Raw genomic sequence first — 27,796 nt, forward strand, 5'->3', positions numbered from 1 at the left:
CAGTTTCTTTCTTTCTCTGGGCTGTGTACATTCAAAATAAAGTTCCAGATGAATAAGATGAGACCAAAGGTCCACTCTGTGCTAAAAAGGCATTTGGAGATATGAGACAAATGAATAAAACGTACGTATGAAATCAGAATCAGACTCTCTTTCTTGATGCAACTGCTTCTTCTGTAGTACCGATTAGGTTGACTCTTTTGCCTCACAAAGCAAAAAGAAAGAAAAAAAAAACTGATGGATGCTTGTGGGAACCCAAACCACCAGCAGCTGCAATGTGAGTGACTGACAGCGTTGCTGTCCAATGAATAAAACGTCGCCTTTTCGGCAGCCAATTGTGTGCCAGTGGGAGGGACCTGGAATCTGAACAGCTTGTGAAGCTGATGCTAGCTAGCCTGGCTGTGCTGCTGAGCAATGACATGCTTTGATATAGAAATGCTATTCCAACGGGGCACAGCGTCTCATCAGCTAGGCTAGCTTGTTGGAGTGGAAAATTAACTGCTGGCTGCTAGCTAGGATTCTGGATATCATTTGTGTGCACTCAGCTCCAGTCTGTGTGACGGTTCTACACATTGAATTATTCCTAAAGGACATAAGAAGAGGTGGTCCATCAGCAATCGGGTAAGACGTGGTATGGCTGAGCAGGGTAACATTAGGAATCTGAGCTGCCACTGAAGGTGAAGCTATCTGGTCCGTGCTACCACACTAACGTTTCTCACGAGAGCTGCTAGCTGTAGCTATGCTTGAATCCGCCGAGTAACGTTAGAACTCATGTCGGCTAACAGCTAATTGTTATCCCAGACAAAAACCAGTCTGTCGCCTTGCCAACATGGCCAACACACTGTTACCTGGCAGGCTAACGGCTAGTTTGGCTGTAACAGAGACATTTGTAACCACTGATAACATTTTCATTTTCTTAGGTTAACGTTAACCAAGTCGGATAGCGTGACACGCTGTCAAGCTTAAGTTTAAAGATAAAGGCTCGGATAAAACTGCGGCACAACCTATAAATGTGGCGACTTCATTTCGTGCAGTGCGCCACTTTAACGCTTTTTATTTCTGAGATTGAAAAATGGAGAAGACGCTTTGGCGACAGCCACTGTAAAGGGCTTACAAAGCAAACGGCATCTTCTAATTTGCTACATCTCATCTTTTAATGTACTACATCTCTCTCGCGTTTGTATTATTTACGTGGTGTTAACTAACATGTTGAGTTAATGCTCAAGTTTAGGTTGTTGGGAGTTGAGTCCTGGTTGGACCCAGCTTGGTCATGGTCACGATGGAAGCATTCCCTCACATTAACTTTATCCTGTGATTCCCAGTACTTGTGTTAAAACAGTCGTTTAGCTGTGATTGTACACTTCTGAATTGGAATTGGGGATTTATTTATCATCATTTATCTCAAAGTCCAAGGTGGTGTCTTTAGACCTCGTTTTGGATGAAGAACATTCCCAAACCCTCAGATAATCTGTTTACAAAATTCACAGTCATAGAAAACACAAGAGAACAGCAAATAAGGCCAGTTTGTGGGTTTTTACTCAGTAATTAACTTCAATTAATCATCAAATTTCTGATTAGATTTCTGTGGATGGATGGACTATTTATATCAGCTCTCATTCAAAAGGGGAAAACTAGCATCTAGCAGAAGTATGCCTGTGAACTTCCATCTACCTTGGGAGAACAGTAACAGGCAGGAAAATGTACTGTGCTAGTGAAACCATTACAGCTTTTGGCCATGATCTTAGATAGTTGCTCCTTCTGTTTATCTCCTAACATTGTTTTTACCTTACACAACAAAAAGCCAGACTAAATGTCATGCTTTGGTAACACAAAGAGCGATAAGGCTGTGTAATTGTTGGCTCTTGTGGCTTATGTTTGTGTGTGGAATGTTATGAAACTTGTTAAACAATACAGTGAAACAATCAGCAGATTAATACGGCTTGGGTATTTTATCTTGCAGAGATATTTATTTGGATATTTCTGGTTGGTTTGAGCTGAATGATTTAAGGGGATAGCATGTGTGTCTTTCCAAATGCCAAAGGGGGGTCTTTCTGCAGCTGTTGAATAGTATAGTTTCTGTAATTATTGTCACACTGACAGGCCTCTTCGCAGTCTCTCATTAAGGTTTCAGGGAGGTGGTGGTGGTGGCTGTGGTGGTGGGGGTGGGGGGCGTTTGGTCTGTAACCCTGTTCTCAGTAGGAGTCAAAGGGAGGATAACAGTTTCGTGAGAAATATGGTGGAGACCCGCTTACAAGTCTGATTTGCCTGAAGGCTTATAAATTTCTCCTGAGCATTGACGCCAGTTTGTAAGAAATGTGAAAATGGCTATTAGGGAACCTATAGAGCACATTTGCTTCTATCAGCTGCCATGAGGTCATGAGCTCACATTCACCCCCCTGACCTGAAGCTTTCACTATGCAGCTATGCATTTTGATCGAGCAAAGATGAGACCCTGTAAACCTCATCTGGGTCCTATTTATAGTTCCTGTTGACTCATATAACCTTGTTTGAACGTTGTGACAGTATAAGCTTATGGATATACAGTGATGAGCTCTTTCTGTTTGAGATCCTGTTTTCGCCTCTTTTTCAGTGACCTCAAGCAGCCAAATCTGTCCCCATAGCCTAGGGGAAATACCAACTGTGCATCTTCATGATGGCCAACAAACTAATGCGCCTGAAAATTTCCCTGGTCAAATGACAAGCTCAGGAATCTAGTCTGTTAAGTACCTTCGAGGTTCTATGGAAATTGAGAAATGGGGGATTTTTTTCTTTTCGCAATTGCATCTTGTCTTCTAATCTCAGTTATTGCATACATTCACTTTCGTTTCCTCATTTTTTTAATGATTTTATTTGACATGTTTTCTTCTGACTTGTCATACATGCTTGAATGTTTGTAACATAGTGAATTTCTGAATTACTTTTTTAAAAAATACAAAAATTACCTTTCTTATTGACTGTTCAAAGAATAGCAACAGTAAGGTGAAGAATGACGAGTGCATTTTTTTAATACTTAACGTGATCAGAATCAAGTAGACCTGAAAATGTCAAAATGAGGGCTATATTTAATCAAGTCATGAAACACCGCAGAGTGTGATGACATTTCTCCCCGCTTGAAAATTGCGGTCAAGATATTTGCTATCATATTTCTCGATTAGAGTAAGTGATTTGACTTCCTTGTGTAGGAGAAAAGAAGTATGGAGTTTCAGTGTCGTTTTTTTCCACTATTAGTTCATTATGGTATGGGGTTTTCTTTCAGTGGGTTTGGCAGTGTGAAAATGAGGATGTGCGCTCTTGCAACTGTGGTTTTGTCAGAATGTGCTCTTAATAGTATACATTCCTTTCTTGATTTAAGTCGACTTTAGGTTCACAGGGCACATTTTCACGGTGATACACTGAAGCTATGTATAGCCTGAACCATCTTTTAGGTACTTTGTGTGAATTTGTGGAACAGAGAGTACATGTAGCTTACAAGTATCTGCTTCAATCTACCGCAGGGTTGGGAAAAACTAAGCACCTCTGTGTACTTTAGTCAGTGACCATGTGTAGAACAATTTAAACATTCAAATTAAGGATGCATGATATATATTGATACAGTAATAGAGCATTAATTATAACCAATAAATACAGCTAACAGTACAAAGCCAAATTGCTTTCATCAACTTAAGAAGCCCAGCATCTATAGAGTGTGATGCAGTAGGTGATGGCATGCACTTCTGAGGCTGGTTTGCTAACCGTCGGATGTCAGTCTGTTGCACCTGGTTAGAGCCTCACAGTGCAGACGAGAGCGTAGCATATCATCCTCGGTGTGGAATATTTTTTTCTTTTTTTTTTCGCAATCTCAGTGGAAGACAACGTGACTGCAGTTTGCAATACATTTTTCAAAAGGGCTGAGAGAGGAGAGAAGATCTTTATTAACTGTATCTTAGCCTTTCTTACCTTCAGGTGTGCATAAGCTACAGGTCATGAGTACAAAAGTAGTACAAAATTGTGAAGTTATTTTACTGGTATCAACCATGAGAAGCAGATAGTTATTTGCTTCGACTGAATAAAGCCCATATGTACATGGCCGGGTTAGTTTTGTCCAGTGACGGTTCCAATGAAGTTCATTCAAATAATATGACTGCAAAGCACAGTCCTCCCAGTGTTTAAAACGTGTGTAGGCTGTTTCTCAGTCAGGTGGCGCAGAGGTAAACGTTTCTGCAGAAAATGTTTTGTTTCTTGTCTCTCTTCTATCAAACATCTCGTTGACTTGTGTAGATCCCAGATTTCTGTGGCATCACCATGCGATCTGGAATGCCTCCTGCTCTCAAAATGCTCATACACAAGTTCCAACACGTGTCTCTTCCTGAATTGGGTCCCAAGTGGCTTGTTGTGACAGCACCTCAGGCCTTCTATTTGCCAGGATGTGCAAAGACCAAGAGGAATACGCTGTATCCGTTTCACCTCTCTGACACAGGCTATCTAGCATTATTATCTTGTGGTTTACAAATTATCTGCTGTTTTGACAGCAACAGTAACTTTTTCCATAGGGTTGCAGTATTGATGAGATATACAGCAACCGTTACAGTTCCAATACAGTTCATTTAAATAAGATCACTGCATAATCAACAGTGATACATGACAAAAAGAGATGTAGGTATATGTATAAATTGGACTGTGGAACAGCCAAACCTTTCGATATGCCAGAAATTTGACCAGTCAGAGCCAGATTGTTAGGCAGTTAATCAGCACAGAGGTGAGGGTTTCTGGGGAGAATGTTTTCTTCCATGTCAAACTTCTCACTGATCTCGTTGACTTGTGCGGATCTCAGATTTTGTGGCACCACCGTGCAATCTGGTATGCCTTCTGTTCTCAAGGTGCTCATACACAAGTTTCAACACGTGGCCCTTCCCGAATTGTGTCCCGAGTGGCTTGTTGTGACAGCACCGTAGGGCTCTTATTTGCCAGGATGTGCGAAGACAAGAGGAAGCCACTGTATCCATTTCACCTCAATGACACAAGCCTGTATGGGATTATTATCTTGAGGTTTACAAATGATCTGCTATTTTGACTGCAGCAGTAGCTTTTTTCCAGAAGGATGCAGTTGCAATGAGGTATACGACTACAGTACATTGCTGGGCCAGATTTAGATTTTATGTGGCTCACCTCTTTTGTTGACTCCTTAATGGTAGTAGTAGTTTTAAGGAGCCTGACACCACACCAAACCAAGCCGCAAATAGCCTTATCGTACTGTAGTATTTGATGTTTTGCTTTGTATGCTTGGATTAGTCATTGGGAAATCCCCTGGAGCTCTCAGAATTGATGAGGTAACCTGGAGGTTTATTTTGCTGTTGCCTTGATCCCGGATTCCTTGGATGTGGCCATCATTGGACCTGGTAGCTGGGAGCACATACGCCACCCAGAACAACAACTGGCAACTACAACGACCAACAGGGCGTGGATGCCAATGTGTAGGCTCAGCTGATGTAGGTGGAGTGTGAAGAAACGGCTCCTTTCTTACAGAGGGATATATTATGTTGTTGTAGGTATTTGCTAACAGAGAGGATGTAAGTGTTTTCATGCTGATAGGCAGCTGCGTGGTCTATTTGTAGACCACATTACACACATTTAGTGAGAGACAATAATTAGATAATGTGAATCTGGCTTATATTCAGTGTATTACTTCAAATATTAATGTGGTTGTCATATCTAAATGTAGCCTGTAGATTTTCTACAATCATATGCCTTTGTTGATATGATAAGGACACTTTGATCAGGTTTTTCAGCGTTGATACAGATCATTAAAATACTTTATTGTGACAATCTTGGTTTTCTTTTTGGCTTCAGCAAGCGCCCTTTGTAGGAGATTCTTTGAAGGGTTCACTTTTGTCTTATGTTTGTTTGTTTTTTTTATATATATACTGATCTTCAAAACAAAGGACTCAAAAATGACTTTTGGATGACTGCATAAGACACTGAGCTAAAATTAAATTTCATCAGCTGTCTCACGCTTTGTTTCAACCAGGAAGTCAGTTCACCTTGGCCATCTTTTTGTGGGCTACACTGTAAAAAGCGTGATTTATGTTAGGGCGCTTGACATTTTTTATGAGTGTTGCTCAACCGAAATGTTGACATTTACGGTACTTTTTGTGACATTCACCTGGAGGATTTTGTCATGTTGCAGATCTTGTCACATTTTACTGTTCAGTGTGATTGAGTAATGTACTGAAGTCACCATGGAGATTGTTCATTTCAGTCCACACTGATTGCGACCTGCGTTCAGCGTCTCAGAAGCAGCCATCTGTCCGCAGCAGCTCCTGTGGAGCTAAGAGGACAGTGGACTTTACTAAATGTGACACAAATACAATCCGAGCATATAAAACAACGCATGCCTGTTTACTTTCTGTTAAGTGACACTCCTTAAAAGTGTCAAACATTCTTTCATAAATCAGACTCACATTTGTGAAGTGAAAACTATGCAACCATAATGAAATAGGAAATGAAAATGGGGAAGTGGAAACACATTTGAGCAATGGTTATTTGTCTTATGTATATTATATCACTTATCATTGTCACATTTAATTATGAATATGCTCTATTATGAATGGGGCCAAATCTGTCAAAATACGTATATTTGATAAAAGACTGATAGCATCAAATTTAATAGAAGAATAAGAATTGTGTTATGTTTTAGTGCATGGAACTCTAAAGGAATGAAAGAGGTATCTTAAATACTGCTTTTGTTTTTAAATAACTTTAATCGGTACAATAAGACTTTACTGCAAATAGATTTTGCAGGAGGCTTTGCACTTTGTGGCTAAATAACAACATATTTCCAACAGTGGCGTTTGTTTACGCTTCTCGCAGATTTGTTTTGAGCACAGAACAAGCATTTTAATGTGAAGTTGGCTCAAAAGACAACTTGAAACTTTTGGTGTTACTTTTTGCTATGAGAGTAAATCTCTGGCAATTCTCAAAGGACATGAGCCCTGGTCTATTTTAGGCCATTCTCAACTGCTGAGGGTGATCCCGAGGGGTGGATAACCAACTGCTTTCACACAGTCATGAGGCCTCTCTGCACTTTGGGTTTCAATGTGATACTGGAACAATACCTTTTTTAATGGGGAAATTCATGTTTTCTCTCACAAACAGAAGTTGATCTCTCATCTCTAATTAAAGTACATTACATGCATCAGTGCAAAACGGAGATAAGTTATCTGAACTCATCTGAACTCACAGGTCAGGCCTGCTCTTTGTCAGATTGCATCACTTTCCCATCATCCGGTCACCCTTGTGTCCACACTTCCTGTCTCACAGCTGGCCTGCCAAGTCTCCCATGACCCTTTGCTGCTATGCTGCTGGTTTGTTTTGAGAGAATCTAGGACAGCTGGGATGCGATGCAGTCTCATGGGTTTCAGTTGCTGTGGTTCGCTGCGGTGAAGGGCCGATGAATACAAGCATGTATTCGTTGGTCCTTTGCCGCTCCTACACAGCCCCCTGTCGAAGCGGGCCGACCCTCGTACCTAAAATGTCAGTTTTGGTGTAAGTTGGAGGAAGTGCAGCAGTGCCAGAGGGGCTGAATGAGCAGTGAGCCTACAGAGCACATTCCAGAAGGCAGCAGAGGCTGTGATTTTAGCAGGCTGTCGCAGGGATTAGGTTACTCTGTCTGCCTCTGTGAGCTCATGCTGTTGCTGTCTCAGTGCCTCAGCAGTCCTGTCGAGCATTGGTACACTATTTGTTCTCACTGCGAAGAGAGACAAGGATCCATTATTGTTCTCTTAGGCTTGTTTAGATTATAGGGCATCCACTTCATCCATTTTTACAAAGACCGTCTGTTAAATAAAAATACCATACACGGGAATCCACACTGAACACTAGTACAGTTCCACTCCTTTCCTGCTTGTGTTTAGTGTTGTATCCCTGTATGTATTACCAAATAAGTCACTGGGTGTGCTGTTTGACGAGATCTTCCTACAGAGATACGAGGGCTTATGGCAGCAGCTGCAGACTGCAGGATGTGGTAAACTTGTCTCTGTTGTTTCATAGTAACTTACAAAGTTGCACCCTGCATCTTTGTGACATCTCTGATGTGCAGTTGTTGTGGTTTGTGGTTTACAGCCTCTTTTTAAATTTTATTGACTAGCAAAAAGGTATTTTTGAAGTAAATCTAAGTTGAGCAGGACTACTCTATGCTTTTTATTTATTGGAGATAACGGTACAAGATTTGGATTCGTGGCCTTGTGCTGATGGGAAACAGTTGTGAACAGTGTTAGCACTCTTGAGAACATGAGTGTATTACTGATAGCAACACTGGTTGACCTGTCACTGGCCCACAGCTGCTGCAATGGCAGTAGATAAGATGGGCTAAGTCTTATCAGCTTGGTTTATTTAGTAGTTAACTGTACTCTGTATTTGCAAGCCACAAATAGGCTCACCTCTAGTATGTTAAACTATTCTGTTGTGCAGTATAATCAGCATGCAGATGGATGCAGGTGAAACATCAAACAAGACACAAATGATGGTTATTGTGTTAACAGAAAATGAACCACCACCAGTTGTTATTATCAGTAAATAGTTTAAGTGAGTTTGTTTAAGCCAAAATGCCAAACACGTTTTGATTGAACACCTTGTGCTCCTGCTTCAAAATGCTGGTGAACCATTGGAACGCTCTTATTGTGACGCACCTACATGAAGTGCTACCTTAATTTTTTTTCCCATTTAAAAGCAAAATGTCAAGCTAGGGACATTCTTTTCTGTCAACACACAAGTTTTGAACATTGCGAGGGAAGAATGATAACGGTTAGCTGGGAAAGCCCTGAAGTTACCACTGGTCTACAGATTTGACCACCTGTCTACCCTCAATGTGGTCGCTCTTGTTGACAGCCGCAAAGCTCGTGACAACAGTTTCTGTTTTTGCTTTATGTCTGGTACCAAAGTTATTTTCGGAGTGGGGCATGCTTCTTCAAAACATCTATACAACTAGTTATTCATTACAAAGATCATGTGTTATTTGACAGGGAGAAGTGGTTCATGACATCATTACATCCGAGACAAACTTTTCCTAATTTCCAAATCGGCAACTGCATCATTTTTAACCTTTAAAATCCTGGACAGTTTTCCCTCTCCCACATGGCACTGTGTATAATCACTGAACACCTTTGTTTTATATGTCCTGTAGAGGAAAAAAGTGCAAAATTGAAGATGGCTTTGTAGATGCTGTTGCTGACAAGAGGGCTATTCTTAGCGCATCTCATATCCCACCTTTGTCTGTTTTTGTCATTTTAGAACACTTTTTTAATTCAAAGGCTGCTCAAAATCTGGTTCTACTGTGTTTGCTTAAACAGTAAACATATGCAACTCTGGAGCAACAGTTCCAGCAGTTTATTTAATTTAAAAGAAGTATTCGTTATCTAAGGGGAAGAAAGATAAAACAAAAAAAGAAATCGGAGAGCCCTGCTTAATTCTTACTTGTGCACTTACTTAATGTGCACTGTGGGATCTGTGGTGGATTGGGTACCTGTTAATTCTGCCAGGCAGCAGTGTAAACGGAGATCCACATGATACCATTTGAGCAGTTTGACCCGTCTGACCTTGTGTTTAGTGCTTTGGAGTGTCGTGTGGCCTTGGCTCAGTCTGGAGCAGCACGATTAGCTCAGAGCATCTGTCGCTCAACTTTTTGATCCTCCCTCACATCTGCACTATCGTAAGTCACCGTGGTGTTAATGTGTAGCCACTCTAGACGTGGGGGGTGATGGCAGTTAAAAAAACAAGTGAGACTAGGATACAGCGTCCTTTCTGAAAGAGTGGGGAAAGGGAAAGTGATGCGTTGCTGATTCTTTCATGCGGTGTTAGGGAAAGAATCAAGTGGGCAAAAGATAGTGAGTGAGGCATGTTATAAATGGAGAAGGAGCACATATACACACTCTTCAGCCTTTTTGTGAGACCGTTATCCAGCCCGGCCCAGGGAGCGGAGAGATTGTCGCCTTTGTCTTGGTGAAAGAGGCAGCACTCGAGGAGAGTAAATCAGCTCTTTGTTTTTGTGTGCCTCCCCCTAACATATCTTCCAGTGTTCATTAATTTAATTAGAGATGGAAAAGGAGCGGGCAGTAACATGCCATGAGCTAAAACCACAGCGTTTGCCCTTAATGTATTTTGATAAACAAAGTCAACAACACCCCACATGGGGAGATATAGCCCGGGCCACGTGTCCCCTTTAAGGCCAGTTGGGGATCTTTATACTACACATTTTGGTACTATTCATGTACTATATGTAGTTCATGGTCTTACCCACCCATCATCCAATGAAGAAGGTGTTCTCATCCATTAGCTTATGCTTATTTACTGTGTATTTTACTCCTCTTGGCTAATCATGCCGTAAGTTAGCTTTGCTCCTTATGTTTGCCTAAGATTGGGTTTGGGGGGCCTATCTCAAGGCCAGCTGCAGTTGAAACCTAGACACTACAGATTCAAATAAAAAACTCAAGAGCTCTCAATCAATGAGGTCAGTGTCTGCTCCCTGAAGTCCCAGAAGGGGGGGGAAAGGTGAAACTCCATCCACTTCCATGACATCAGAGCAGCTAAGCAGCTGCTTGAACACGGCCTCGCTCCTTCAGTTTTGCAGTATTCAACCAAAGCATAGCCTAACTGTGCTCATGGCTATATGGGTCATAAGACCAGTTGGTTGTGAATGTGTGCATTGTTGAACACAAACAAGTTTTGATTGTGAATCACAGCACTCCCAAATGATAATTTTAAACATGAAAGTTCTTGTGATAAGAAACATTGCAAACAATGGAGCCATGCTTGTAAATCAGAGGACATAATCACAACATTTGCATAGGCTGCACGGTTAGAAATATTTATAGGACTGTGCTAAACCTAAAGCAGTATCCTACATCATTAGTGCTCAGTGAGAGCTTTACTCCCTGACGTAGCCACACTGCTGACGCACAGCACTCCTCTTCTTTGCTTCCCTGTTACAGTAATCTTTGCCATCTTCAGGTTCATGTTTGATGCCTGACACAATAGACAATTGCTGGACTGCTTCTGAGAGGAAATTGTCCCTTTATGTAAATTTATGAAGAATGTGGATACTGGAACATTGGCTCTCTGGCAACTGTTTGTGTTGAAGACTGAAAAGAATAGTCATTTATATCTGTTATTTCAACAGCACAATTGCTGGGGGGAAATTATGTCTGAAGAGACTAAACTGTGGAAACACTAGCTGGTATTTCTTCTGGATAGTGTATTTGGATGTCTGTATCTTAACATGAACAGTGGCTTTCAAGTCACTTAATAGGTATAAATAAATTTTTGAGTATTGTGAAGAAGTCTCTGGGCACATTCTGAGAAGTGTCAATTTGTAATTCCCTTGTGTTGTCTCTGTTCTCTCGCAGGTCAACAGAGGCGTATCAGAGCCATTGAAGTTCTCAGCTTTGATGCAGTACAGGTACAACTATCTGTTTTCAAACAGTTTCTAAATTTGCTTTTGGATTGTCACTTACAGCACCTAATCACTGTATCTGGAGAAAGTTGGGGAATAAAATACGTGAAGGCTGGGTTGATAGAGAGAATTGTTTTGGTCTATGCGTAGTGAGATGTGATGGGTACTGTGAAAACTGGATTCCAAAAAGTTTTTGTTTGTTCCTCATTACATTTATCTGATTTAAATGCTTATTGGCTTGTCTTTGTTGCAAAAGAATTATCCACCACCTCAGCCTACCAGTGGGGGAGGAAAATCGGATGTTTTACTGCAACATAATCCCTGCCATAGTGTTGTCCTTATCGCATGTGTTAGAAACTGAGGCTAACTTGATCAGTGCTACTTCTCCTGCACATGTGCCAACACTGGCCCAGACTGCATTGTATGATAGAAAGCCCATCAATCAGTTGTAACTCTCTTTAATGTTGAATGTTCACTCTGTCCACTCAGACATCTGTTCTTTATCCTCTCCTCTTTCTCTCCACCAGTGCACCTAGTGCAAGATGACGGAAGAGGTGATTGTCATCGCCAAGTTCGACTATATGGCCCAGCAGGACCAGGAACTGGACATCAAGAAAAACGAGCGTCTCTGGCTCCTCGACGACTCCAAGTCCTGGTGGAGGGTTCGAAATGCCACCAACAAAACAGGCTTTGTGCCATCCAACTATGTGGAGAGGAAAAACAGCGCCAGGAAAGCTTCTATTGTCAAGAATCTCAAAGACACACTTGGTAAAAAAATATATGTGTATATCACCTGTGGTGTCTTCAGTTTGCAAATGTTGAAGTCAACATGCAAGAATATTTGCACTTTAAACAATATTTCCTCAGTCACTCAAGACATCTCTCTGATCAAGTCTGACTTGCTTTGTGTTTCATATGTGATGAGACTTTGTTACTGTTAGATCAGAGAGCATTGTTTGTCTAAGCCAGCATTTGCCTCAGTTTGACCACACTCTTGTGGTATGTAATGTACTGTGCAGCATTCTTTACAGGAAGGTGGGCTAAGGCTGATGTGTGATTGGCTTGAATGCTGAGAGCTACCTTTTTCCTCACAGTGCACTTACATTGAAGTGTTAGTTCCTGGTACAAGTGTCTGTAGCGTAGTGGCTACTGTGCAGTGCTGTTTTTCCATTTTACCTTGAAGCATTTTGCCAGGTAAGACAGAAGTACATTTGATTTGATTTGATTCCAGATATTTTGTGGAGATTAAACACAGAGTTAATAAAGTTGAAATTTTTTAGTTTCATACCTGTCCGATAAAAGACATCTGGCCAATCTGTTTTGTGTAAGCAAATCTAAATATGACCACATTCTGTTTTTGTGTGAGCAATCGCAACATTTGGTATCCTCGTGCCCTTTTATCCTGACCAGAGCTGATACAGCACAGGTGTTGTCCGTGCTGTCAGCTCAACAGCAATATTTCTGGGCACTGCCATTTGCAAAGGACCTTGTACTGCCTGGAGCAAGCCAAATGTAACTGTGTATGTAAGCCAAGGTTACCATTTGTCTTAGCTTAATTCTTGATGACAGACATTCACGATCATTTGTGATATACACTCTGACCACTGGCATCCAGTCTGGCACACTGTCTGGTATTCGTTTTGCCTGTAATTTAATTTTTTGATAGTTTCACTCATGTCTTGTCTTTAGTTCCTGATGTGTTTGATGCTCTAACCTGCAGCTCCACCTGCTCTTCGGGGTATCAGTGTCTAAATAAGAGCATAATGGGATAGCCATGTTTGTTGATATACTTTGTTTGGCCCAGATCTCATTAGATTAACTTAAAGGTTGTACACCAGCATTTGCCATTGAGCCTTAAAGGCATTGCCGGGCATTATGCTGATGTTAAATTGTGTAAGTGTGTTTTATCAAGGTGTGTGGACCAGAAAATAGCTTAGACAGAATTGGTAGTCTTATCTCCTTTGCTCATGTGTGATGTGGTAATGATGATGATGTTGTTCTGCTGCGTAGGGTGACTTACAAGGAAAAGCATGGGCTTCCTTGCACACGTCAGCAAAAGAATGGGGGTGTTCTGGGAAGTGTCATCACTTCCTAACTGTATCATACGCTGCAACATTTGCAATACACTTATCTGTTGGACACGTGAACTGCGTTTTCCTGTTAGCTAAGCCGTGTTTTTGTTTGAAAAAAAAAAACTGTCAGTGTTGTGGTGAGAAAACACTGGTGACATGCAGACAGCGCTGTGAGCTGAAATGCGCTGATTAAAAATGATACAAGGACAGGAAGAGGCCTCTTTACTGTAGCCATATGTATTTACTGCTCATAAATTTGTTTTGCACTGATTTCAATTTACAAGATTTTCATATTTATTATTGCTCAACTCGAGAACATAAAGTGTTTAAGTGCTGGATGTTTAGTCCATCCAGTATATTTTTCCCTTAAGCTTGTATGTTTATTTGTGTGTGTGTGTGTGTGTGCCAGTCATGCACCACAACCAACAGCCTCCCAACAACTTCCCACCTGTCACTACATCCATTGATCAAATAACCTAGGGAGAGATGAACAGCTGCAAGAATGACACACGTTCAGGTCTCACACACAAACCCAATAAAACGTGAACTAATGTTGAACACGAGTTGAGGCAAAACTGAGCCGTGTGAAACACTAATACAGTCATAGAAAGCTTGTAAATGCTTCATTTCAGTTCTTCTTTTTTATGATCCATAAGTAGATTTAAGAGGCTTTGACTGGCATATTGTGGGTGGTTGTGTTTTTCTTATATGTGTGTGTGTTGGGGGGGGGGGGTAATAAGAAGTGGTCTGATGAATACACTTTCACATGTTATGTGGGAGGAAGAATCTGTCTCTCTTTCCTTTTTTTTCTTTTTTTTTTTATTTTCCTTTCTGAAACAAGCCCGTTGCTGGGTGTGGAGTGGTGTCATCGTTTGAAAGAATGTGTGAGGGTATGATCCGTCTGCAGATGGCTGTGCTGCGTTTTCATGTGCGTTTCGGTGTTTGAGGACTCATGTTTCCTGGGTTTGTTGTAAAGTGAGTGTGTCTGCAAACAACTGCAGACATGTGACACCTTGCAGTCACTGACTCACTGAGTCGCTGCAGTGTACCCACAGAATGTTTTTCCTTTTTTTTTTATAGATTACTGACCTCTTACAGTACCACTCTGCTGCTAATTGTTGATGGAGTAGCTCCTCCACTTTCTCTTTATCGCTATTCTTTCATCTCTTTTTCTTTCTTTGAGTCTGAGGTGGAACCTCTCCCCCTCCCTCACTCACTCACTCACTCCCTCCCTCCCTCCTTCCTTCCTTCTTCTTCCCCTTTCCATGAGGCCTCTGTACTCTGCCTTCCAGAGCTGAACCGGAGGCCTCTATATCTCCCTGCTCTCATTGGCTGAGCCTGACCACATGGTCAGAGAGTGGGCCGCCCTGCTCCGCTATCCGCCCAGCTCTCTGGGTGTTCACATGGAATAACTCTACAGCTGCAGTGGGAAGAGAGCAAGGGCCGGGGAAGAGAGAGAGGGAGAGACCGTGAGCCCAAAATGGACATGGCTAACCTATTCAAACATTTCTTTCGTGAGTTTTCAACTTTCCTCATCTTCTGTAGCTGCTTTTTTAAAAAGTTGTTCTGAGTTGTTTGTTGTATTCCAAGTGGCGTAGAGAGCTTTTGTGTGAACTTCTGAGCTCTTCTTTTTTCTCTCACTCTCAGACTGCGGGAGCGGTTGTCAGCGTGTTTTTTTTTTTTTTTTCCTCATCTCCCCTTTCTGATTTTCATTTTGGTTCACAAGTCAGTTTCAGGTTCATGTTTGTTTGTTGAATGTGTCATAATTAGAGCAGGCAGGAAACTTTTGAAACTGATTTTTGTGCTAACATGTTGTGCTGGCAGGGCGAGGGAGAGAGGGTGTCTCAACAGCTTTTGAGGCTGTGTCTGTGTGAGCGGCTGCAAAGACTGGGTGGATATGCTTTTTGAAAAGCCTTCGGCTGAGCTGAAGCCTGTAATTGCCCCAGCAGTCCGTCTCTGTCTTTTCCTTTTAAACACATAGACACACAGTAATCCTGCTTCACTTTTTTCTTTTTATTTTTTTGTCTAGTGTTTGTCCTACTGAGTGGGCTGCAACTCAGTGGATTACATTATCATGCTTGAAGACCCCCATCTCCACCCTGTTTAGAAATATCTTCAAGACACAGTATGTTTTCTTTTATGCTACCCTCAGGGCGAACTCGCTCATTTTGGGAGGGTCCCCCTCCGACTCACCCCCTCCACCCCACCGCCAGTCATGAGCTACAGTTGAAGGGACATGGGGTGCTCATGTAGAACACTGTAGTCATTGTGCAGAGAGGAGGAAGGGGTCTCTGCTGATTGATGGGACCTGGGCTCCCATCTCCTGCACTTCGGCCGGTTATCAGAGGAATGTCATTACCTCTACAGCTTCGTGGGCCCTGGATACTTTACAGACACACTGACACACTTTTTAACAAGGCTCTGGCGCACACCCATGTTGTAATCTCACCTTGTAACTGTTGAGTGGTATCTCCTGTGTCGGCCTATCTTCCCCACTTGTTTATGTCCTGTGACTGGCCTTTCTTGTAACCTAAAGAATCCAGAGAGTGTAAAGGACTGAGAAGAGTATAGAGATGAGCCAACAAACCTCTCTGCTTGTGTAAACTGAGAGCGGTTAGTCTCCTCTCTCTCTCTTTCTCTTTTTCCCCTCCCTCTGTTTTCCTGTTTCTCAGCCTCCCCAGTGAGCGGAAACACTAATTTGAGCCACATTTCTCCCTGAGCTTTGGAGGAGTGCAGGCCAGAGAGGAAGTGAGACGTTAGAAGGAAGTTGAATCATTGTGCTGGGGTCTGTCTGTTGGTCTTCTTCTCTGCGCCTCACTCCCTTTTTCAACTTCAGCCTCTTTTTGTCTGAATACTATTTCTCCTCCCGACCAGAAAAGCAAAAGACACGATCATAATGAAGAGGCTGGCAGAAGAGTCGTAAACATCATTTAGGCCTGAGATGTTTTTGTGTTTTCTTGCAATAAGGGATTGCTTAAGAAGAACTGAGCAGTGGTCTGGGCATGTTGAACACTGGCCAGCACCGTAAACATCTACAGCAAAGCTCCCTTTTTCTCATTATACCGATGATTTTCACTATATTTAGATAATGTTCTTGATTAAGTGATGAGTTGTTTGATCTATAGTAGAGCAGCAACAATGAGTTGATTGATAAATCAGCAACACCATGTTTTGATAATTGATTGAAATGAATGACTTGTCGCAGCTTTTAAAATGTGAGTATTTGTTTCAGTCTCTCTTACCTGTTAGTAAACTGAATGTCTTGGAGGGGATTTTGACTGTTGGGTGCGCATGAGATATTTTAAGACGTTGATAATGCAGCCTTAGTCTGCAGAGTGTCGGCAAATCACAGAACTGACCCTTAGAGACTGTGGTGGCAACATAAAATGCCTTTTTTTGTCCAAACCCAGTGATATTCAGTTTCAGTTTTTGTCATGCTGGAACTAGTGCATTCTTATAGGTTTGATTTGAATTATCTGAGATGCTGAAGCGACAAATCAGCACAATACTTGAAGTCGGTCCACTGTATGTTTATCTTCAAACATAATCATTACGGCTGTAAGTGACAACAGCAACAAACAGATTGCTGATTTTTATCCCCACAATGCAAATAAAGCGCCAGCTGTCCACCTGGAGGTGACTGTTGTTGTTAGAGTGACGTCATGGTGATTTATCAGTAGGTCAAAGTCCATGTCATGAGTGCAGCTGGTTAGTGGAGCTTAATAAGTTTTGTTACTGACTGAAATCAAGAATTAAGTGAAGGAGATACTTACCAGACATGTCGGCTTCATAAGTTCATGTCCCTGTTTTTTAGTTACTCTCTGATTCAAATCAAGGTTTTGCCATGATTGGCTTGTCTTTACAACCATTTTTACATTTACAAACTTCTGTAACAATAAGAAAAAGGTTTTGTAGAAACACATATTTCTGTCTCTTAAAGTAAAGCTCAAAACATTTTAAACACCATCCAGCCCTGGTTAAGAAGAACAGTCTGTGTCATGATACAGTTCTACAAACACATGGAAAAGAGGAAATCTTTTGTTACTGAGCTGAGATTTTAGTACTGAAGAGAGGGGAACCCAAGATAAAAGGTGCTTTAAGATTTGGGTCAGCAGAGTAGGGGTTAAGAAAAAAATAGGTCAAAAAAAAAAAAAAGAAGAAGTTGCTGTCTGACAGTGAAGACATTTTTACAAACAACACTGCTGAAGCAGGAGTCATGAGTTGTCAGTGAGTTATGAGGTAATCATTCCAGTGTGGCTGCTTTGATGCAGATGTAAATAAACATCAACAGTCTGACTGGACTCGCAACCAGCCGCATTTCAGAAAATTTTCAACAAAGCTGATAATTTCTGGCATTATTATGAAAGCCTGTTTGTTTCACTATCAAGGTTCTGCTTGGCGTCTCCTCTGACAGTAATGCTGTAAAAGCCAAATGGAGCGCCGCCCTTCCATCCCTCCCTCTGCTTCATCACTGACACTGATGACTGCCTGCTTTTGATGTCTCCGATGGCTCAAGTTGAAAGAGATTTGCACGTTTCCTGTGCAGCCATCAGTCAGTCATGTCGGCAGCTTGATTGAAGCCGTCGTCTTAAAAGGCAGCCCAGACCCTCGCTTGCTGAAAAACGCACAAACTCGCTATTGCGTGCCTTCCCTTTAAGTTTGTTTGACTCACTCTCTTTAACTGCGTGTGGTGTCATTATATTTAATGTGTATTTCTTATACCAGACCATACGGCTGAGGGTTGCTGCGTTGTGTCACATGTCTGGTGAGTGCTGGTGACGCATTGTTGTCAGACTTTGAATTGTCGTGGACACATCGCTCTCTGAGAGCCTGCTGTTTCACCAGTGATGTCATGACTGTTGCAACATGGTAATTAGACAACCTGGCTATAACTGCAACTCAGGCTATGATAGGGACTCACTTAAAATCCTAAGATTTGTTTTCATGAGCCATTTCACTGCTTCTGAACTTGTCCCAGCGTTCATGTTCTGTTGAAGTATGAGGATGTTCGGGCAATGTCAGACAGCCTGACGCGGGGTGTTGTCGTCCACAGAGGAAGAGCCCTGGAATGGAGGGAAGCCGAGGGGTCGAAAGGGCCCTGGTAGACAATGGACAACCAGCCAGTGCAGAGAGACAAGAGTTAAAAAACAAAAATAGTTCCTGTCTGTCACTGGCAGCCAAGCTAACCCCACTGTCACTTTCTTCTCCTCCCACTGGTCAACTGAATCTGTAAACAGAAACTGCTCAGAGGGGTTTAATATCTGTGTGTGTTAAGTCTTTTTTGTCATTGTTTGCTGTGATTTACTGCCATCTGACTCAACATGATTTCCTTCCTCTGCATCCTTTTCTCAGGAAATGCACAGGAAAAAGCATCTGACGTTCGTAACAAAAAGTTTCCAGTGCACAGCACTCTTTAATGTATTTCCCAGGTAGCAAAAGTAGCAGCGTGGTTTGCCAGTTTCAGGTCAGCCAGCCACCACATCTTTGTACTCGCATGCAGAGTTGTTGGGGTGGGGGCAAATTGTGTGTATTTTTGTCTCTCACATTCTTCTGATTATTACGACTGTATGGTCACGCCATTCATTGTGGTGTTAGCTATTGTAAATCGACTATTGACTGTTTACTGTTGAATTCTATGCTGTATTGAAGGTGGTGGGTCTGGACAGCACTGTGGCCTGCTGACAAGTTGGGCTGTCCCATAATTACAGATTTTTCAGCTTCAGTCCTAATAAGTAGTGATCTGTCCATTACAACAACAGTGAGTCTTGTCTGAAGTGTTGTGAGTGACCTCAGACTGCCCAGTGATTGTAACCTAAAGCAAGTTCATCCAAAGAAACCATATGTACATTGACATTACAGTAAACTATTTCACTAAATACATTTGCCTAGTTCTTCATAATTTTTAATATAAATGCTTTGTAATTTTGGGTTTATTATCGCTTGTATTTTGCACCTCAAAGGCCAGATAACCCCCCCCCCCCCGCCCATCCTCTGAGTTCAGCTTAATTGAGCTCACAAACCTGGTAGAATATGAAGGAAGTGCCTGCTACAGTCAGTCAGTGTCAGTTGAGCAGGATTCAGGATTGTGTCTGCCAGGGAAACCGGTGGCCTTGTTCTAAGCCGTACTGATGTCGCACGTTTGGTGTGAAAGCCAGGATATGCTAGGAAATGAGCCTGTGATAAATTGTAAATAGACTCAAGGTTGTTCTTTGCTGCCGCACAAGTGAATTCTGAGCAATTAACCCACAGCAGCGTGGCAGATGGGCCCTGAGAGAAGCAGATGCCCTCAGTAACCTTTATCTTCTCTCAGTATCATCTGCCTTTAACTATGCAGGCAAATCCCAATTTCCCTATATTGCCTCGGTTTAGATCGAGCATCTAGTCAAATGCAGCAGTCTTTAGTTCTGTGCTTTTTTAATGCAAAGCGTCCGTGTGACTAAAGCAGGAAGCAGCCAATAAAATCCTTGACAAAGGGACACTGATAAGGGCTGTGCTACCTGACCAGAGAGATAAAATAATGAGCTCTCAGTTGGGGCCAGATGATAATTTCTTTATGCAGGGTTGACCCCTAACCTTTGTTTGGAGCTAACTGGGTCATTTCCAGCGGCTTGCACCTGGATGAACATGTTTTTTTTTGTTTTGTTTTTTTTTCCCCCATCAACCTATTATTTTCAACTTGTATTTTAGCTGTTTATATGTAGATTCCGCATATTTTTATTTATTCATAGATTTCCGTGGATGTTTTGATCTTGTCTTTTGTCCGATCTCCCTTTGAGTTATTTACACTGTACAGAGGCATAACTAGACCTAGACCTTCCACGTGCAGACATCAGCTCTCAACACCCTGTCTGGAGTCTGTAGTTATGTACAGTGTGTGTGTGTGAGACTAATAACAGGGTCTACCTGGAAGCAATTTGGCGTTTGACTCTCAGCATTGCCATGAAAATTGTCTGCGCACCTTGAGTCACGGCCAGTTTTCGGTTAAACAGTCTATCTGTGGTGAAACAGATTCAGTGTGCCGTCGTTGTGACAAATTAGTCACGTTCCTCGCTCAGTAAATAAACACACACAGTCCTGGAGACTACACCTTGCCTTCCTGTGTAATTTCACCTTGCTGACTTTGGATTATGCATGTAATAGCCATGCAGACGTAATCAGAAATAGTCACTGCTTTGGTCTGCTTGCTGCGTCTGGTATCAGTTCCTGCCTCAGCTTTAGTCTGGTTTGCCTGCACCATCATCATCTGTGATAATAACGGTGGACTGTTGCTTTCTGCAAGTAATGTAGAGAGAGAGACAGAGAGAGAGATCAAGCTCTGAGTATTGGAGCTGCTTTCTGGTCTCTTGGAAAGTTGGAAGAAGGTGTGATCTCACCACTGCGTCCACTGCTAGTTACAGAAGTGTTTCATACAACTGTTAGCATGCCCAGCTGCCAAGTGGAAATTCTTGTCCAGTAAGACGATGACCACAGGCGTGCCAGAGCTCAGCCTCCAGGCTCCATAACCCAGCAGAAGGCTAAAGGGCCCGGTAATCCCCTCTTTTGTCAGCCTCTGGGCTGTTTACAGATGGCGCCACAGAATGCAGGTCTTACACTGCACCAAGAGGTTTGACTGCACTCGTGATAAAATTCACCCTGTGGCCATTTCCCCCTCTGGCTGTCATCTATAGCCTACAAACTACAGCTGATAAAGTCGTGATAAACATGGCCCTTTTAATCATCCTCGCTGAATGCTGAAGTCAAGCGGTCAGCACAGTGGGGTGTGTGTGGAGGGCAGCGGGGGTTGGGAGGGAGTCTGTGTGGGGAGTTTAAAAAGAGTGTCGGCAGAAATGGGACAGAGTTTGGTGTCCAGCTGCTGCGCGAAGCAAGGCTGCAGGTGTCAGGTCAGCCAAGGTGATTAGTGCAATGTGATTAGCAACAATGAAATGTGACTGAGCGCTTTTGCCAACAGAGTTCATGGCAAGTGTATTTTGTAATTGATTTCGATATAAACGGCAACAATTTGATGGACTTGTACAGACTACTGAACTTTTTTTCTTTGTTTTGTAGCCCCATGCCAAAACAGGTTTTCATCCCACTCAGATATTTTTTTTTCAAACCACGCCATCTTTGCTTTTTTGTTTCCTCAGCACCTAGGCCTAATCCTCAAGAATGTATTTGGATTTGGAGTGTGGGGGGTTAGGGCCCTGTAATGTGGAAAAGAAATGATTTTTAACCCTACTTAGCCACGCTCCCTGTATGTCAGCACAGCCCCTAATGCTTATTATTGCTGCCTGGTATTTGTCTGGGGTTTTTTTGTTTTGTTTTTTTTCCCCCTTCCTTAAATTTTCAGAGGTGTTTTTTAATGGTGCATGTGTTGTTTTTTATTTTTCTGCTGAGACTTGTTCCACATGAGTGAAAATTGGAATTCCAGAGACTTGTGTTTTAGTAAAATGGTGACTTTTAAGTTAATTCACACAAAAAGACCTAAAGGTCTGATGTGTATCTGCTAATTGAGGATGCCAGTTGCCTTGTAATTGAGTTTCTGACCTAATTCACTAAACTTCATTTTAACATAGCTGATGATAATGTTTTTTTGTTTTTTGTTGCCTGTAAACTCTTTTCACCTTTCCTTGATTATTCCCTCTAGGAATTGGGAAGGTGAAGAGCAGGAAGGGGGGCATGAGAGACACAGCCTCCAACGCAGACACAGACATGTATGCAGATAACGGCGAGCGGCTGTACGACCTCAACCTGCCCGCCTTCGTCAAGTTCAGCTACACAGCAGAGCGTGATGACGAGCTGACGCTGGTGAAAGGCACGCGGGTGGTGGTGATGGAGAAATGCAGCGACGGCTGGTGGCGCGGCAGCTACAACGGACGCTCTGGCTGGTTTCCGTCCAACTACGTGACTGAGGACGTGGATGGGACGGCGGGGGGAGGGGGCATGGGCGGGGTGGGAGACCCAGCCGGATCGCTAACGGAGAAGCTGGCGGCTGTGGTGAACAGCACCACGAATGGCAACAGAGTGCTGCACACGGTGCAGGCGCTATACCCTTTCAGCTCCGGCAACGACGAGGAGCTAAACTTTGAGAAGGGCGAGGTGATGGAGGTGGTGGAGAAACCTGAGAACGACCCGGAGTGGTGGAAATGTCGCAAAGCGGACGGACAGCTGGGCTTGGTGCCAAAAAACTACGTCACTGTGCTGGACTCCTCCTCCCATAAACCTGCAGCAGGGCCCGGAGGGCCGCCCACGCCTGACTGTGACTACATCTCTCCCTCAGGCAGCGGGCGCTTCGCCGGGAAGGAGTGGTACTATGGAAAGGTGACGCGCCACCAGGCAGAGGTGGCCCTCAACCAGAGAGGCATAGAGGGAGACTTTCTAATCCGGGACAGTGAGTCATCGGTCAGTAGCCTCCACCTGTTTACCAAACAATCTTTGATTTGTTGTACATTAGAGTTACAAGTGTTATCCGATTAATTGGCTAGTCGATTGAGAGAAAATTAGTTTCTCACTATTTTGATAATGAGTTCAGCATTTCAAGTCATTTTGGTTGGTTTGTGATTCCAGCTGCTTAAATGCAAGGATTTGCTGTTTTTCGTTGTCGTTCATGATAATAAATGAGGAGTCTTCGGGTTTTGGACTGTTGGTTTGGATCTGAACTTGATGAGCGGTTTTCAGCTGTTTGACCTTTTAGGTGCAAAATTATTAATTAATCATGTAAATAATCAGCAGATGAATTAATAGTGCATCATTAGCTGCAGCCCTGTTGTACATGGTTCACAGTGTTGAGATATCTTAAGAAAATGGTGCTCACTTTACGATGCATCAACAGATGGATGACTTTGACCAAAATTCTCACAATGTGACTTCTCACAACCAATCAGAATACCACCTGAAAAGGTGAGGAAAACACTGGCCCTGTGGGACATTTCGTGTAGGCCAGTTTTTATTAAATAAAGTTCAGGAAAAAAATTCTCTCATCCTCCTCCTCAGTGCAGAGATGCCTCAGCAGTACGTCCAAAACTTGTTCATTGTTTCACTGCATTTTAAACCTAAGAGTTTACATCAGAGCCTTACGACTCAGCTCACGTTTAACAGTCTGACATGTTTCAAATTGATGTTGTATTACCTTTTCTTTCCACAGCCACACGACTTCTCCATCTCCCTCAAGGCGCAGAGCAAGAACAAGCATTTCAAAGTGCAGCTGAAGGACAACCTTTACTGCATTGGACAGCGCAAGTTCAACTCTATGGAGGAGCTTGTTGAACACTACAAAAAGGCCCCAATCTTCACCAGTGAGCAGGGAGACAAACTGTACCTGATCAAGGCCCTGGCTGCCTCCTGATCCCTCTCTGTCGCACTCACACACATAAACACACACACACACACCTATACATCATTAGCTGCATCCATATATAAATACACACAAACTCACACACTCAAACTTACACATGCAGATAGTTACACCAGAACACACACTAACATTTAAACTCCCAGCCCCGGGACTTAACACATCATCAGGACTTAATGCCTGATCTGTGAGCATTCCAAGAGGACGTATGGAAAAGGAAAAAGCATGGGAGAGACACACAGAGGAATGGAGAGGGGGAGACAAAAAGACTATGGACTCCTGAGAGTTGACTACAGACCTCTTGGTCGCCTTTTTTTTTTTTTTTTTTTATTTTAAATTATCCAGATGTGTTAGGTCACAGGCGATGCCATGTATTTCCACCTTGATATCTATTAGAGTCGCATTTAGTTTCCTTTTTTGTTTGTTTTTGTTGATAATATATAATCTTTTTAACAGTTTCTTTTAAAAATGTGATGATTTTTAAACTGTGTCCAATACGCACCAACCACCCGGATTTTTCAGATGTTGGCAAATTCAGAGTCTAGCCTTTAGAGGTCTACGTTGCAATTAATTTTTGTGTCGTCTGTCTTAATTCGTTCTTTATGGTTGTGGACGCACTAATCCACGACTTCTGCTAACTACTAATCATGAATAAAAATTAAGTGACCAAAATATATTTATTGATACTATTCTGTTAGGATCATGGTTGTAGACATTTTAATATTACACTTGCAGTTTTTTTTTTTTGTTTTGTTTTGTTTTGGGGGGGTTTTGAGGAGGATTTTAGAGGGTTCCTCTTCTTGTGCAAGGTCCAACTATTTGTTCAACTTTAATTTCGTACAACAGAACTGCTTGTCTCGCATATTGCTGTATCCGTATCACATGAATGTTACAAAGCCAAGGCATCGCAGACTGTCAGGCCTCAAGATCCCATGACTTAGCATGCATGCATGCACGCAAACAGAAAATTGTCTTCACATCATCCACTCAGTCTCGACAAGAGAGATCGATAAGCCCGCATGGGGGCGGGGGGCTTTATCACGGAGGTCATGTGAAGAGTGAAAAAGTATTTTTCATCACAGTCAAGAGACTTCCTCCCCCCCACTGACTGTTGATGTGTCCTCGTAGTGTTGCCAGAGGGGACGAGGAGGAAGGAGGGCAGTGGGTGGGGTGGGGGCTGGTGTGTGCTGACAGCAATGCAGCTTTCAAACAAACCCACCGGAGCTCGGAGGAGAAACGGGAGGACTGGAGCACACAGTCCAGAGGGTGATGTCACTGCTCCTGAATTAGTCATCACTGGAGGGAATGGAGGAGTTAAGGGTCACCCGGGGGTCAAGGAGTTTCAGAGAGCAGTTTCTTGTGGCTAAGTTCTGGTACAAGACAAGCAGACTGGTTTAAATGCTTGATATGTGGGCACTTATTTCCACAGGAAGTAGTCTCTAGATTTGGGGAACCCAGCATGTTTTTTTTGAATGAATAGTCTGTATCGAGTTAGAATACAGTGTGCCTAAATGCTTTCAGCAGAAACACATGGTTTATATTTACAGTACAGGTCTAGAGGGAATAGGTATTTGTTGAGTGAAAGTGGACCAAGTAGTGTTTGAATGTTTGGAAGGGCGGGTAGCACACCAATGCAATCAAAGCTGCAGCAGCGCTTGGCAGGGAGCCGCTCCAGCAGTGGGCTCGGGGGGGGGGGGGGATGATGATCATCTCGATGCTTGTGATGATGAATTCTCCAGCTGTGGCCAGTTGGACCTGAGAGCAGAGAAAGAGGGGTGCGGGGTGATAGAGGGGATTTCATAGAGGAGGGACGGAAAAATGGAACCTAAAAACAAAAGTAGGATCCAGGGAGGAGTCATGGAGAATCTGTTCTAGTCTGTATCTGGATTACTGCTCCCAGTCGTGTACGGGCAGGGAAATGAACAGAGGCCAACGCTGATGTATCACAGCAGAGAATAAAGGATTTTTGGATGGCAGTATTTCAGGGAGGGCTTCTAAGGCCTTGTCAGTCCAAGCGTGAAAAGGTCGGTCATGCCACAAAGAGCAGAAAACGTGGGTGTGAACTTTTTTTCCTCTCCATTCCCCAGGTGACTGACAGAGCTATTCACACAAGAGCTGCGCGGCAACTCGAGTCTTTTCTCTGTTTTGAAGGTGTAAAAGATGAATTATAAACAGTAATGAGTTAAAATGGCGAGATGGAATTAAAGACCTACACTACCATTTGAGATCTCACTTTTATTAAGCAGTCAAAAAAACATCACGGGATTAAAAAGCTTCTGTCAGGACTCGAAAGAGCTTGTCAGAAACCTGACAGGTTTATGACTAAATGCTTCAAAATGTAAATCACAGGGTTGTTTCTCAGCATGGTTTGAGTGCTTTTTGTTCATTTTGGGTCCCGAGCTTTATTTCAGTTTAACCTGTAATCATCATTTCAAGTCATGTAGAACATTTGTGCCTCTTTTCCATTCATTTTCAGTTATCCCCCTTACTGGCTTCTGTGTTATCAGTCAGGTATTCTGTCAGTTGCTACGCCCAGTCCCTGGCTCTTGTGTCCGTGCCATTTTTTATTTTTTATATTTTTCTCTGACACTTTATGTGACATGTGAAGTTTGCCTACACTAGCAATCAATCGCTATCAACAAGCCAGTTTTTCCTTTTCTATCAGTGAAATTCCCTCCCTGACTTCCAGCAGCATCTGCGATATTCAGCAGCATTAAAGTGACAAACGCCAACGCAATGTGTCCCAGTTTGAAGGATTTAGGAGATTTTAATGTGCCTTCACAGCTTCCTGTCAACCAAAGGTTTTCGTGTTAAGAGTTTGTCCTTTATCTTGTGCTTCCCACTTCTTGTCACTGCTGCGAGCTATCTGGTCAAAGCTTTGCATGTGCGTCATTTGGGTCCGATCGGCGAGTGACGTTTGAAAACATCCTTAAAGAGAGAGGATGTTTCCTCATTGAGCGCTCACACTGTCGACATACGCTGGAAATGTCATTGTCTAACTTTGTGTGTGTGTGGGGGGGTTTGTTTTTTTGTCATGCATAAAATGCCCATTAGTTGATCTTGTGTATAGTTTCAAGTGTCCTTACCTTTTGCTGATTTCATCATAACAGTGAATGCCTACATGTACAGTATAAAGTATGTGCTGATGTTCATTCAGAAACATAACTCCAGGTGTGATGTAATCATGACCTGAATCTCATGTATGAGCACCTCAAGTAACGGTATCGCACATTGTTGGTTGTGAAGAGCCTGTCATCATGGTTTCCAAGGAAATAGTTTTTTATGTCTGTATGCATTTCATATAAGACTAGTGTAAGACATTCACTTTTGCAGTTTAGCCACTTAAATATGTAAAAAGAAAAAAAAAGAAAAGAAAAAAAAAGAAAAAAAATCCTCAATACTTAAATGTTTTACTTGATATTCAAATACAGAACTACAGTATCTCCCTGCATATTGTTATGAACTGGGATCTTTCATTTTACACCAACAGAGGCCGCATGAGCAAGAGCCTTGTAGCTGTACAGAAATTATTTTAAATCTGCTTAAAAAGACTTTGAAGTCAGTTGGGACAGATATTATCAAGAGATTGTTTATCAAACTATTTTTCACGATGGAAAAACTACAGCGCAGCCTGAGATCTTTTGCTTTCCTGACTGCTAAACGAACCTGAGATGAATCTTGAGATTGATTTCTTGATAATATTCCGAACAAATGACCCCCGTGGTGCTTTTGTGCTGCTTACATTTCTATGGTGTTCTCTGTCTCACAAAGCTTTTCTTTTTCCTGTATGTGAGAGTGAAGAAAACAGATCCATGCTGTGGAATGATAAAAGGCAGTGCTGTGAAATTTAATGTCATGCTCTTAATACTGTTTTTATGGAGGGGAGATCGTCTTCAGGTGTAATAATTTAGAAGAGTTTATTAGAGTGTTAAAAAGATGTAATAAAAAATACAACAAAAGGATAACGGCTGCTGT

At 42.4% G+C, this 27,796-nt stretch overlaps 1 protein-coding gene across 2 annotated transcripts; it reads left to right on the plus strand.

Moving 5' to 3' along the window:
* The first annotated feature begins 355 nt into the window (after positions 1–355).
* On the plus strand, positions 356–27,783 carry nck1b (NCK adaptor protein 1b). 2 transcript variants are annotated; one of them, XM_046370893.1, is made up of 5 exons: positions 356–618; positions 11,373–11,425; positions 11,947–12,187; positions 22,118–22,872; positions 23,615–27,783. In XM_046370893.1, exons 3-5 carry the CDS (start codon positions 11,962–11,964, stop codon positions 23,813–23,815), a joined length of 1,182 nt encoding a protein of 393 aa, XP_046226849.1. In that variant the 5' UTR covers positions 356–618; positions 11,373–11,425; positions 11,947–11,961; the 3' UTR covers positions 23,816–27,783. The 2 variants fall into 2 exon arrangements, with proteins under 2 accessions (XP_046226849.1, XP_046226850.1); XM_046370894.1 differs by lacking the exons at positions 356–618; positions 11,373–11,425; positions 11,947–12,187 and adding an exon at positions 14,752–15,005.
* The last annotated feature ends 13 nt before the right edge of the window (positions 27,784–27,796 follow it).

This window comes from Scatophagus argus, chromosome 18 (genome assembly GCF_020382885.2).
Source record: "Scatophagus argus isolate fScaArg1 chromosome 18, fScaArg1.pri, whole genome shotgun sequence".
Taxonomy (NCBI): domain Eukaryota; kingdom Metazoa; phylum Chordata; class Actinopteri; family Scatophagidae; genus Scatophagus; species Scatophagus argus.